We start from the raw sequence: 14,265 nt of genomic DNA on the forward strand, positions 1-14,265 counted from the left end.
GCTACACTTTACCATGCACTTTGTTTGAACTTTATCAATCAAATCGTCTAATCTACCACAGTGATAGCCTACTGTCAAGAAATGACATTGACAACCCGTAATATAATTCCGAAACACAATCCAGTTGATAAATGTATAATGTTGCATTCATGCATTACTATACCGTAGTTAAACTTATCAACACTAAATGGACACTAACTATACATGTCACAATTCCAGACATAATGCACAAATACTTCTTTCTGGCAATTTAACCGCTAATTTTACCAGCATTGCTCCGCATAGATGCGAGAAAAATACAATCTGACGCTCGCAGCCCGTCTTCTCTCATTAAGCATTATATTTCCAGCGTGAGCACGCTCATTCACGTGCTTAAAGAAATACTTAGCGTATGATTTGGCCTTTTTAAAGGTCTATATAAACCGTTCTGATATAGCTAAACCAACTAACGTTTGAAGTTAACGACATATCAGCTAGCGATCCATGTGGACCTAGCTACAAAGCGATTATAATTTGTCTAGATGCGCATTTATGATCTACCTGGTTGTTTTTAATCAACTTTAATCATATCGTCTGTGATTTTTACCTATTTTTTCCCTCCGATGTGTTCTCATGTTTACCTTTTGACTAAAGATGGTTTAGATAGTCTTGCGTTCAACTCTTGTCTGTTTTGACCACTGTTTTGCTGGCAGCAGCTTGATACCGTCATTTCCGGTATGGCAAGAAGGAAGCCTTCTTTTTTTAGGTTTATTGCTAGACTTTAATGTGTATTGCCGCCACATACTGTACAGGGTCGTGAACGATATGAAAAAAATCTATTGGAGAGGGGGTGGAGGAAACGATATCATACGCTATTCCAGGGGTACTAAACTCTTAGCCTACGAGGTCCGGAGCCTGCTGGGTTTTTGTTCCACCTGATAATTAATTGCACACACCTGGTGTCCCAGGTCTAAATCAGTCCCTGATTAGAGGGGAACAATGAAAAAATGCAGTGGAACTCGCTTCAAGGTCCAGAGTTGAGTTTGAGGGCACTATACAAAAACAGACACATTAAAAACCCCATCCAGTCATAGTCCAGGGCGGAACATTCTTCAACATGATTCCTTGCAAGGCCTCGGCTGTAAAATCACTGAGTCCCAAAGAGCGTTCAGCTGCACTTACAATGATGCCAATTTTCTCTGATTTCTTCTCCATTTGTGATGTGCAGTTTATGACCATTGCAATAAATACTACAAAAGTCCACCTTTTTAACATGCAATATATCAGGATCTCTTGGTTACCGAGAAACATTCTGGTGCAGGCTCTACTACCATCGCGTCTTCAACGCCACTCGATCCTTCCACTGTGACCCACTCGTTTTCACTCTGTGCCCTCGTCTTCACCTGACACACCATCAGTTTCAAACAGAACATCCGTTTCCGCCATCTTCCTTCCGAGGAAGCCTTCAAAATAAGACTAGAATGAGTTCTACGTTCTACTCGATGATAGGATGAGTTATACATGTAGCAGACAGTAGAAGGAAGCTCCCCATTAAACAACAATCACCTGTTTATTAGATGGACGTGACAAAGACAATACAAGGCATCACGTGATTCAGATCAGAAGCATAAAATACAGGTCAAACACAGTGAGTTTATGTCCGAAATGGCACCCTAATAATCCCTATATAGTGTTTTGCCAGGACCCATAGGGTGCCCATAGTGCACACTACATAGGGAATAGGGTGCCGTTTCAGGCACCTCCTGTGTTTTTCCTTCAGTTCCTTGCCTCTGTACAAAACTCCTGTCCAGCCTGTACTGAACAAAACATATCGAGTACTCGCAAGTAGACTCATCTCTATATTTAAAAATAACTTCATATTCTCGTAGCCTATAGCTGTCTTTGTTACAAAAGTTGCATCACTCCTGGGCTACAGCACACAAAGATGGTAAAACACGGTATCGCAGGGTTGCAAAAATATATTAACTGTTAACCCAAAATGTCCCGGTTTCCCAGAAATCTCAGTTGGAAGATTCACGAAATCAGGAGGGAATAAGCAGGAAATCCAGAATCCTCCAACCAGGATTTCTGGGAATCTTGGGAAGTTGCCGTATTTTTGCAATCCTATGCAGGTAGAAGCACGGCAGCGTGTTCACGTGTCAGGGAATTGGTCCGTGTTCAGATTGTGAGCGTGGTCACTGAGTGCTGCTGACCCCTGTTTGACCTCCAGGAAACACAGACCATCGCCATGGGAACTGAAAAAGCAAACCGACAGCGTATTAGAATCCACCCCTCTCCGTTTAGAAAAACAACAGCCCATCCTGTGAAAACCCCTTTCCTCATCAGGGGTGTGTATTCACTAGGAACCCAGTGGAAGCAAAGGGACAAAACAGGGAGGGACTACCGTAACTAAACATCGTCCAAAAGGATACTCATTTTTGTTTTAGCAAAACGTTTTGCTACGGTGTGCACTAATGGATACATACACTTCTGGTGTGTCTAACATGACTTTGCCCCAATCCCAAATCAACCCCTAAGCACTTGTGGAGATCTGAGATGAGTTGACAGGTGTAAGAGATCTGGTAATAGCTCCACATTGACCTCTGATAGGCTAGGTGATATCACCATATTGCTCATACCAATTCAAGCCTCTCAGATCTCCACAAGTGCGTAGGTGATGATTTGGGATTGGGTCAGTGTCTTTCCTCACCTGTTGTGCCCAGGCAGCAGTACGATGCTGAGGGTGTTGTCAGGTAGAGATCTGAACAGCTTCCCCACGCGCCGGTCCAACTTCCTCATCACACACGCCACTTCCTGTTCCTCTCTTCCAGTTTCCTGTGAGGACTCGTCCGGCGTCTCTCTGTCGGACCCAGTCGTCGTCATCATAGTAACCCAGGAGCACAGGTGGGGCGGAGTCAGGGCTCTGCGGGTGCTCACCTTCCTGTCCCAGAGTTCCACAGGTGAGCTAAGGACCGCGTCCACTGTGTCAGGACTATCATACTCTGAAAAATATACACATATTGTACACACACACTTTAATATGATTATTAACAAATTGCATATCGTGTTTGGAAATCATACAACTAAAATTCAACAGCTAAAATTACACACAGGTCATTGATGATGGGCGGCAAGTAGCCTAGCGGTTAGAGCGTTGGGCCAGTGACTAAAAGGTTGCTGGTTCGAATCCCCCGAGCCGACAAGGCTCTGTCTGTGCCCTTGAGCAAGGCACTTAACCCTAATTGCTCCTGTAAATTGCTCTGGATAAGAGCGTCTGCTAAATGACTAAAATGTAAAAAATTAATGATATTGGTACATGTGAAGCATTGACTCACTTAAGAAAGCATGTCTCCTACGTTTCTGTTTCCCAGAGTGCTTTGCAGGTAGAATTACGCCCTTGACCGCTCCGTACCGTCCGAAGGCCTCACGGAGGTCCTCTTCACAGAGTCCGGCAGTCTTAGCCTGTAGCCTCGCTCCAACCTTGGCTTCGGCTGCTATCTCTGCTAGCATAGCTTTCGCTTTGAGCAGAGTTCCATTGACTTCAGCTGAGAGCTCTGCTAGCTTAGCAAATTTTGCTTTAGCATGTAGCCCGGGTCCATTCGCTTCTGCTAGCTTAGCTTTAGCATTTAGCAAAGTTCCATTGACTTTCTCTAAGAGCCCTGAATGGTTCGCTTTAGCGTGTAGCCTAGCTCTATTGACCTTATCTGGGAGTGCTGCTACGTTAGCATTTAGCCCAGTGCCATTGAATTTAGCTGCTGCGTTAGCATTTAGCCAAGTCTCATTGACTTTAGCTGCTGCTTCAGCATTTAGCCCAGTCCCATTGACTTTGGCTGCAAGCCGTGCTGTTTTAGCGTTAGCCTTTAGCCCTGCGGCGTAGATGACGTTAGCATTTAGCGGGTCGTCCTGCAGGCAACTCAGAAAGACGTCCAGATCCAGCGTGGACTCCTTTACAGGTCTTTGGACCTAACAGGCAGGCGAGAGATATAACACACATTAGATTTACATTCAGAAAGAGCATGAGCAACAAGACAGAAGGGTGAATTACTGGGAGCAAAGGTCAGAGGTCGAAGAGGGAGAAATTAGAACGAGTATATGAGAAAAGGAAAGGGAGAGAGAGTGGGGAAAGAGACACAGACAGAGAGGCAGGGTAGAAAGCGATAGCGATTGAGAGAGACAAAGCGAAGAAAGAGTCAGTTAAACCAGACAGAGATGCATAGAGAGGGGGTTACGAGAGAGAAACATAGACAGAGTAAGAGAGTCAAATAAACAGAAAACGAGAGAGAGAGCGGGATCGATCCAGACCTTGATGATGTGTCCGTTGTGTAGCAGTGTTCCGTTGAGCATCTCTACAGCCAGCACAGCTCCCTCCAGCAGCTCAAACTCTACCTCTGCATGCATCTGAAGAGGCATCACAGGGTCACAGGTGAAAGGTCAAACTCGAATTTATGAGGCACTTATACTCATAGGAAAGTAATTTTGATCACTGGTCGACAACTCTGGTCCTCATCAAGACTTTGATGAGTGGAATCAGGTGTTCGTGCTGGTCCGATGAAGCGGATACTAAGCACAGACTGGAATCTGTTCCAGGATTCATATGATAACATTGAGGAGTTTAGCACATCAGTCACCGGCTTCATTAATAAGTGCATCGACGACGTCGTCCCCACAGTGACCGTACGTACTCCAACCAGAAACCATGGATTACAGGCAACATCCGCATTGAGCTAAAGGCTAGAGCTGCCGCTTTCAATGAGCGGGACATTAATCCGGAGGCTTATAAGAAATGGCGCTCCGACTAGCCATCAAACAGGCAAAGTGTCAATACAGGACTAAGATCGAATCCTACTACGCCGACTCTGATGCTTGAGGGATGTGGCAGGGCTTGCAAAACTATCACAGACTACAAAGCCAAATCCAGCCACGAGCTACCCAGCAACACAAACTTACCAAACGAGCTAAATTGACTGTGCTGACCGGCAGCCAAGTGTCTTCACTGACATTTTCAACCTAAGCCGGTCTGTAATACCAACTTGTTTCAAGCAGGTTGACGGGCCGGCTCCAGGCGGTGAGGGTAGGCAACAACACATCCGCCACGCCGACCATCAACACAGGGGTCCCTCAGGGGTGTGTGCTTAGTCCCCCCCTGTACTCCCTGTTCACCCACGACTGTGTGGCCGCTCACTACTCCAACACCATCATCAAGTTTGTTGACGACACGACGGGGGTAGGGCTGATCACCAACGACGCTGAAGCAGCCTATAGGGAGGAGGTCAGAGGCCTGGCAGTGTGGTGACAGGACAACAACCTCGCCCTCAACGTCAGCAAGACCAAAGAGCTGATCGTGGACAACAGGAAACGGAGGGGTGAACACACCCCCATCCACGGGGCTGTAGTGGAGCGGGTCGAGAACTTCAAGTTTCTCGGTGTCCACATTACTAAGGAATTAACATGGTCCACACACACCCACACAGTTGTGACGAGGGCACGACAGCGCCTCTTTCCCCATCAGGAGGCAAAAAAGATTTTGGCCTCAGATCCTCAAAGTTCTAAAGCTGCACCATCGAGAGCATCTTGACTGGCTGCATCACCGCTTGGTATGGCAACTGCAAGGCACCCGACTGCAAGGCACTACAGAGGGTGGTGAGTACGGCCCAGTACATCATAGGGCCGAGCTCCCTTCCATCCAGGACCTTTTATACCAGGCGGTGTCAGAGGAAGACTCCCAGGCCACACATGCCATAGAGTGTTCTCTCTGCTACCGCACAGCAGGCGGTACCGATGCACCAAGTCTGGAACCAACAGGTCCCTGAACAGCGTCTACCCCCAAGCCATAAGACTGCTAAATAGCTAATCAAATTGCTACCCGCACTAACTCTCTTGCACTGACTCTATGCACACACACTGAACTCTACTTACACACTCACACATACTTACACCCTAGCACACACACTACATACGCCCACACACACACACGCATGCTGATGCCACACACACACTCTCCACATACGCTGCTGCTACTGTTTTATCTATCCTGTTGCCTAGTCACTTTACCCCTACCTATATGTACATATCTACCTCAATTACCTCGTACCCCTGTACATCGACTCAGTACTGGTACTCCCTATATATAGCCATGCTATGTTATTCGTTATTCACTGTGTATTTATTCCTTGTGTCACTTCCTATATATATATATATATATATCTTTAACTCTGCATTGTTGGAAAAGGACCCATAAGTAAGTGTTTCACTGTCAGTCTACACCTGTTGTTTACGAAGCATGTGACAAATAAAATATGATTTGTATGGAACAAAAGCCTGCACCCATTGGAGATCCCTGGGCCAGTATTCATAAAGCCTCTCGGAGTAGGAGTGATGATCTAGGATCAGTTTAGCCTTTTAGATTGTAATGAATGGACAAGGGGGGGCCTGATCCTAGATCAGCACTACTGTGAGACGCTTTATGGATACGGGCCCTGGACTAGCGATCGTATTTTCAGGTCACGTACCCGCTGTGTAGCGTTCAGCAGCCTGACAGCTCGTACGGTTCCACAGCTACTGAACAGCCTCCTCACATCCCTCTCTGTGTAGTCGCTAGGCAACGGCCCTGCGAACACCACACACATCTCTCTCAGACGCTGAGACATCTGGAACACACACCACGCACGACACACACACATACAAAGTTCATTTAGACAGATATGAAATCAACGCGTATACAGTTAGCTCCCCCTATTGGAATATAAAGTCATTACATCTGACAGTGATAGCAGTACTAGTTCAGTATACAGTTAGCCCCCCCTATTGGAATATAAAGTCATTACATCTGACAGTGATAGCAGTACTAGTTCAGTATACAGTTAGCCCCCCCTATTGGAATATAAAGTCATTACATCTGACAGTGATAGCAGTACTAGGTCAGTATACAGTTAGCCCCCCCTATTGGAATATAAAGTCATTACATCTGACAGTGATAGCAGTACTAGTTCAGTATACAGTTAGCCCCCCCCATTGGAATTTAAAGTCATTACATCTGACAGCAGTACTAATTCAGTAGTACTATATAATTATTATTTATCCGATTGATTGATATTATTTTAATGACATACACCATTTGGTGCCCAGCCCTATATGTGCTTACACTAATCATCAAATACTTGCACACAAAATATATATATATAGTGATGTCCATACCGTGTGGTAGTGATAGATATGAGAGAGAGATAGATACTGTGTGGTAGTGATAGATATGAGAGAGAGATAGATACTGTGTGGTAGTGATAGATATGAGAGAGAGATAGATACTGTGTGGTAGTGATTGATATGAGAGAGAGAGAGATAGATACTGTGTGGTAGTGATAGATATGAGAGAGAGAGATAGATACTGTGTGGTAGTGATAGATATGAGAGAGAGAGATAGATACTGTGTGGTAGTGATAGATATGAGAGAGAGATAGATACTGTGTGGTAGTGATTGATATGAGAGAGAGAGAGATAGATACCGTGTGGTAGTGATAGATATGAGAGAGAGAGATACTGTGTGGTAGTGATAGAGAGAGAGATACCGTATGGTAGTGATAGATATGAGAGATAGATACCGTGTGATAGATATGAGAGAGAGAGAGATAGAAACCGTGTGGTAGTGATAGATATGAGAGAGAGATAGATACTGTGTGGTAGTGATAGATATGAGAGAGAGATAGATACCGTGTGGTAGTGCTGGTCAGTAGAGATCATAGACTTCAGATGGTCAGAGAAGGAAGACAACTGGACAACGCTGAACGAGTGAGACTCTAGTCCTCTTTTAAAGGAAGACAGGACCTGGAGGAGAGAAGGAGGGATAGAGGTTAGGAGGGAGGTAGGGTGGGAGGATAGAGGGAGGGATAGAGGTTAGGAGGGAGGTAGGGTGGAAGGATAGAGGTTAGGAGGTAGGGTGGAAGGATAGAGGGAGGGTTAGTGGTTAGGAGGGAGGTAGGGTGGAAGGATAGAGGTTAGGAGGGAGGTAGGGTGGAAGGACAGAGGGAGGGATAGAGGTTAGGAGGGAGGTAGGGTGGAAGGATAGAGGGAGGGATAGAGGTTAGGAGGTAGAGTGGAAGGATAGAGGGAGGGTTAGAGGTTAGGAGGGAGGTAGGGTGGAAGGATAGAGGGAGGGATAGAGGTTAGGAGGGAGGTAGGGTGGAAGGATAGAGGGAGGGTTAGAGGTTAGGAGGGAGGTAGGGTGGAAGGATAGAGGGAGGGATAGAGGTTAGGAGGTAGAGTGGAAGGATAGAGGGAGGGTTAGAGGTTAGGAGGGAGGTAGGGTGGAAGGATAGAGGGAGGGATAGAGGTTAGGAGGGAGGTAGGGTGGAAGGATAGAGGGAGGGTTAGAGGTTAGGAGGGAGGTAGGGTGGAAGGATAGAGGGAGGGATAGAGGTTAGGAGGTAGAGTGGAAGGATAGAGGGAGGGATAGAGGTTAGGAGGGAGGTAGGGTGGAAGGATAGAGGTTAGGAGGGAGGTAGGGTGGGATGGTTAGGAGGGAGGGTTAGGAGGGAGGTAGGGTGGAAGGATAGAGGGTTAGAGGTTAGGAGGGAGGTAGGGTGGAAGGATAGAGGGAGGGTTAGAGGTTAGGAGGGAGGTAGGGTGGAAGGATAGAGGGAGGGATAGAGGTTAGGGGATAGAGGGAGGGATAGAGGTTAGGAGGGAGGTAGGGTGGAAGGATAGAGGGAGGGATAGAGGTTAGGAGGGAGGTGGGATGGTTAGGAGGGAGGGTTAGGAGGGAGGTAGGGTAGAGGGATAGAGGTTAGGAGGGAGGTAGGGTGGGATGGTTAGGAGGGAGGGTTAGGAGGGAGGTAGGGTGGAAGGTTAGAGGTTAGGAGGGAGGTAGGGTGGAAGAATAGAGGGAGGGTTAGAGGTTAGGAGGGAGGTAGGGTGGAAGGATAGAGGGAGGGTTAGAGGTTAGGAGGGAGGTAGGGTGGAAGGATAGAGGGAGGGTTAGAGGTTAGGAGGGAGGTAGGGTGGAGAGTACTTTATCGTACTGGTCCCCATGGGAATCGAACCCACAACCTACAAGTGACCCATTACACTTCTCACCTCTCTGTCTGAGCTGTGCCACTGCTGATTGGATAGAGCCAGGGTGATTTCAGCACGCTTCCCTATAAACAGGGCTGATTGGCCAGAACTCTTCAGGGCCTCGGCAAACCTGAGAGAGAGGGGGAGAGGAGATTCGGTGCAGATAATACAGACGCAGTAGTGTTGCTAATACAAGAGGAACCAGATATGGGAGAGAGAGGAAGGGTTTGTTGGTCACACCTGTTGTTGTTGTGTTTGTGTGTAGATGTTGATCTGTTGACAGGAGGCTGGTACATAGCAGGACTCCCACCCCACAGCTCTTCACAATACAGCTCCACTATCTGATAGAGAACACAGTCTGGTTATACAGCCTGGGAGTCTGGTTATACAGCCTGGGAGTCTGGTTATACAGCCTGGGAGTCTGGTTATACAGCCTGGGAGTCTGGTTATACAGCCTGGGAGTCTGGTTATACAGCCTGGGAGTCTGGTTATACAGCCTGGGAGTCTGGTTATACAGCCTGGTTATACAGCCTGGGAGTCTGGTTATACAGCCTGGGAGTCTGGTTATACAGCCTGGGAGTCTGGTTATACAGCCTGGTTATACAGCCTGGGAGTCTGGTTATACAGCCTGGGAGTCTGGTTATACAGCCTGGTTATACAGCCTGGGAGTCTGGTTATACAGCCTGGGAGTCTGGTTATACAGCCTGGTTATACAGCCTGGGAGTCTGGTTATACAGCCTGGGAGTCTGGTTATACAGCCTGGTTATACAGCCTGGGAGTCTGGTTATACAGCCTGGTTATACAGCCTGGGAGTCTGGTTATACAGCCTGGGAGTCTGGTTATACAGCCTGGGAGTCTGGTTATACAGCCTGGGAGTCTGGTTATACAGCCTGGGAGTCTGGTTATACAGCCTGGGAGTCTGGTTATACAGCCTGGGAGTCTGGTTATACAGCCTGGGAGTCTGGTTATACAGCCTGGTTATACAGCCTGGGAGTCTGGTTATACAGCCTGGGAGTCTGGTTATACAGCCTGGGAGTCTGGTTATACAGCCTGGGAGTCTGGTTATACAGCCTGGGAGTCTGGTTATACAGCCTGGGAGTCTGGTTATACAGCCTGGGAGTCTGGTTATACAGCCTGGGAGTCTGGTTATACAGCCTGGTTATACAGCCTGGGAGTCTGGTTATACAGTCTGGGAGTCTGGTTACACAGCCTGGTTATACAGCCTGGGAGTCTGGTTATACAGTCTGGGAGTCTGGTTATACAGCCTGGGAGTCTGGTTATACAGCCTGGGAGTCTGGTTATACAGCCTGGTTATACAGCCTGGGAGTCTGGTTATACAGCCTGGGAGTCTGGTTATACAGTCTGGTTATACAGCCTGGGAGTCTGGTTATACAGCCTGGGAGTCTGGTTATACAGCCTGGGAGTCTGGCTACACAGCCTGGTTATACAGCCTGGGAGTCTGTGTGTACCTGTGGTGGTCCAGTGTGTGTACCTGTGGTGGTCCAGTGTGTGTACCTGTCGTGGTCCAGTGTGTGTACCTGTCGTGGTCCAGTGTGTATGAAGTACTGGGCCAGTTCCAGGGCAGCCTGGGCGTCCTCTGTGGGGTCATGACCCCTCCTCTCCTCTGTCTGGATCTGCTTCCTGTGGGGCACAAACATATGAGTAGGGTGAAGTTGCCCCTAGACATTGATCTTGGGTCAGTTTAGCATTTTCCCCACTTAATGGTTCAGGTTAAGATTGGGGGCGAAGAAGCTGATCCTAGATCTGTACCTGAGGACACTTCACGCCAGAGCAGAAATACACACAAGCGTGCTGCAATTCCTACCTATTATAGAGCGCAGCAGTGTGTGTGTGTGTCTGTGTGTGTTGTGAGTGTGAACTCACTTGAGCACGGTCTCAGCCAGCACCTTGAGTTTAAACCTCTGTCCAAACTCTCTCCTGTACAGCAGGGAGGTGTCAATCACATGGGGGTGGATCAGCTGGGAGGAGACAACACAACAGGTCAGGGGTCAGCTGGGAGGAGACAACACAACAGGTCAGGGGTCAGCTGGGAGGAGACAACACAACAGGTCAGGGGTCAGCTGGGAGGAGACAACACAACAGGTCAGGGGTCAGCTGGGAGGAGACAACACAACAGGTCAGGGGTCAGCTGAGAGGAGACGGGGTCGAAAACCTTTTGCAATGGAAAACAAAAAACAAGGTCCCTCCCCGTTTTGGCCCGTTTGGTTCCTTGTGAATACGACCCAGGTGTGTCTTCAGGAAAGTGAAACTGTCTGAGCGTTGCAGATAGAAATGAATAGAGATGACATGATTCCCTATCATATCTGTTCTACACCATACATTTCTATTATATTCTCCTGAACAGGCCTCGGGCATTGCTGCTAGCCGCAATTGCAACCACTATCGTCATGGCTACATTGGTAAACCACGGCGACTCACATTCAGGGCCCTGAGGTCGTTGTCAAGGGAGTGGCCAACCAGGACCGCGTCCCGCGGCAACACCTTCTTGAGCTTTGATTGGACTTCCCTTAGGGTGGTGGTGATTGGCTGCAACATTGCACAGGTGATACCAGAGAACCTATCAGGGGAGAGGAGATGTTATGTACAGATATGGAGAAGCAGACACACACCACACACACGTAAACACACAGAGACACACACACACTCAGAGACACACGTAAACACACACACACACACTCAGCTTACTGTGTAAGGTAGTTTAAGATGCGGTTGGGAGGTTTGACCAGCTCGTCCAGAACACAGCTCCCTCTGCTGTCTACTAGAGAGATACGCGTCAGCTCGTTGCCCCGCTCTGTCAGACACTACACACACCGAACCACACACACACGTTAGACACCGAGCAATAACTAGAGAACAAAATGGAGGTTTCATCTACTGTTAATAAAATCTATGAATGATATGAATATGGGATGTGTCCCAAATAGCACCCTATTCCCTATATAGTGCACTACTTTTAACCAGGGCCCTATGGGGCCGGAATAGGGTGCCATTTGGGATACAGACATGTTCTCACCATCTCACAGTCCAGCCCATAGAGAGGACTACTGTCAGTCACACAGTCATCACTGTCTGTACACACAAAGCCCTCACTGCCAGGCATACCTGGAAAACACAAGACAGACATCAGAGAGAGAGTGGGACCTGTGAGTGTGTGTGTGTGTGTGTGTGTGTGTGTGAGTGTGTGTGTGTGTGTGTCCAGTGTGTGTGTGTGTGTGTGTGTGTGTGTGTGTGTGTGTGTGTGTGTGTGTGTGTGTGTGTGTGTGTGTGTGTGTGTGTGTGTGTGTGAGTGTGTGTGTGTGTGTGTGTGTGAGTGTGTGTGTGTGTGTGTGTGTGTGTGTGTGTGTGTGTGTGTGTGTGTGTGTGTGTGTGTGTGTGTGTGTGTGTGTGTGTGTGTGTGTGTGTGTGTGTGTGTGTGTGTGTGTGTGTGTGTGTGTGTGTGTGTGTGTGTGTCCAGTGTGTGTCCAGTGTGTGTCCAGTGTGTGTGTGTGAGTGTGTGTGAGTGTGTGTCCAGTGTGTGTGTGTGTGAGTGTGTGTGTGTGTGTGTGTGTGTCCAGTGTGTGTGTGTGTGTGTGTGTGTGTGTGTGTGTGTGTGTGTGTGTGAGTGTGTGTGTGAGTGTGTGTGTGAGTGTGTGTGTGTGAGTGTGTGTCCAGTGTGTGTGTCTCACCGTGGACAGGGAAGTGTTTCTTGATCATCTCCTCCTGGGTGAGGAGGTATCCAGTCAGCCCTCTGCTCTCCAGACCAAACTTCCTGATCACTGGGTGCCACCGCAGACCTACACACACACACACGTCATGGGTGGGATCTGAAACCCTGTCTCCCACTCCGGAAATCAACATCTTCACCATTAGACCAAGAGGAAATTCCCCCTTGGGCCGAGGGTGACTGATATTAAGTGGCAGGCAGGGCTACTCATACACACCTCCCTCTGGCTGAGCACTCGTCTGGTCTCCTAGCGCACCAGCGGGACTACTGTTGCCAACAACTTCACTGCTGAATATTCCAGAAATCCCGTTGCCAGGCGATGGAGTGTAACTGTGTCTCTGAGGTCAGAGGAGTCAGGATTCATATAAATGGCGGAATCTTATGCAATATGACTGACAGTGTGTGTCCCAAATGTCACCCTATTCCCTATATAGTGCACTACTTTTGACCTATACGGTTCTGTTCAAAAGTAGGGCACTATATAGGGAATAGGGTGCCATTTGGGCATAGACTTACAGAGGTGTACTTGGTGCGGAGGTGTTTGAAGTACAGGTAGTGTCTGTAGAAGTGGGCCTGGCTCAGTCCTTCTAGAACCACCACGCTCACCCCTGATACCTTTCTCTGGTGGTGGAGGTGACACCAACTGAGACGGGTACAAGACAATAACATGTTATCACTTATCAATCAACATACATACCTATCTATCATGTTATTGTTGTGGCAGAATGTTTGCTTCCGTTCCTGTCGTGATGTCCATCCCTATGGAGTAGTGTTGTTGCCTTGAGAGTCTAGACTCTGATCTAAGATACGTTTTTATGTCTTTTTTTGTTGTTGTAGTAGCTAGCTAACATACCTGGGTTGTTTCAGCCCACCGGTTTTCCCCAGAGCAGCAAACTGAAGCAGTTCCGTCAGATCTTTCAACGTGACAGGTTCCTGGAGACGGTCAAACGGCAGCGTGAGCCGTGGGGGACGGGAACGGTGCTCAGACTCTGGAACTCCGTTACGGTCTATCTCTTTCACTCGTTTACTGCTCTCTGGTGTTGGGGAAGGTTCCCTCTTTCTCTTGAGACAGACTGGTGACGCCATGCTTAGGGGAGTCCCAGGTTTGATGAAGGAAGGTTGTTGCTCCGAGATCAAGTCCTCATGAACTGTGTTGGTTGGCTAGTTGTAGTGACTCAAACTGGACATGGATCTGAGTGAAGAAAGTAAATTATTGTTGAGTCAATTATGCCATCCTAGCTTCAAGTCAATATTTCTCGAAAATATTACGTTATATTAGAATATTTAGGACAGTTAGTTTAGCTGGCTAATTTATTAATCCTGGTTTTATGGAACAGACCCTGGATCACCCAAAGGAGTTTTCAGAAGAGAAATCTAGCTAGCTAGATCATATCCTAGCAACAGTCCCAACTGTGACAAAATTCCGTTAAATGTTATTTCCTAATTGATTAATTCTGTGTTATGTCGTTGATACTGATCGAACTCCAGATGTGTACACACTACTGCATCTCGAC

At 47.7% G+C, this 14,265-nt stretch overlaps 1 protein-coding gene across 1 annotated transcript; it reads right to left on the minus strand.

Annotated features, from left to right (window-relative positions):
- Nucleotides 1-1,532: 1,532 nt before the first annotated feature.
- LOC311119249 (RNA exonuclease 5-like) lies at nucleotides 1,533-13,937 on the minus strand. The gene is made up of 17 exons (XM_084193973.1): nucleotides 13,605-13,937; nucleotides 13,268-13,394; nucleotides 12,969-13,089; nucleotides 12,714-12,821; nucleotides 12,062-12,150; nucleotides 11,734-11,849; nucleotides 11,467-11,605; nucleotides 10,912-11,006; nucleotides 10,566-10,668; nucleotides 9,268-9,368; nucleotides 9,049-9,157; nucleotides 7,687-7,800; nucleotides 6,489-6,626; nucleotides 4,282-4,377; nucleotides 3,315-3,942; nucleotides 2,690-2,981; nucleotides 1,533-2,234 (listed from the first exon to the last, which is right to left on the minus strand). The coding sequence occupies exons 1-17, from the start codon at nucleotides 13,835-13,837 to the stop codon at nucleotides 2,132-2,134; spliced, it is 2,712 nt and encodes a 903-aa protein (XP_084050099.1). The 5' UTR covers nucleotides 13,838-13,937; the 3' UTR covers nucleotides 1,533-2,131.
- Nucleotides 13,938-14,265: the final 328 nt, after the last annotated feature.

Source organism: Coregonus lavaretus (assembly GCF_964263955.1).
Source record: "Coregonus lavaretus genome assembly, contig: HAP1_SCAFFOLD_429, whole genome shotgun sequence".
In the NCBI taxonomy this organism is placed as follows: Eukaryota; Metazoa; Chordata; class Actinopteri; order Salmoniformes; family Salmonidae; genus Coregonus; species Coregonus lavaretus.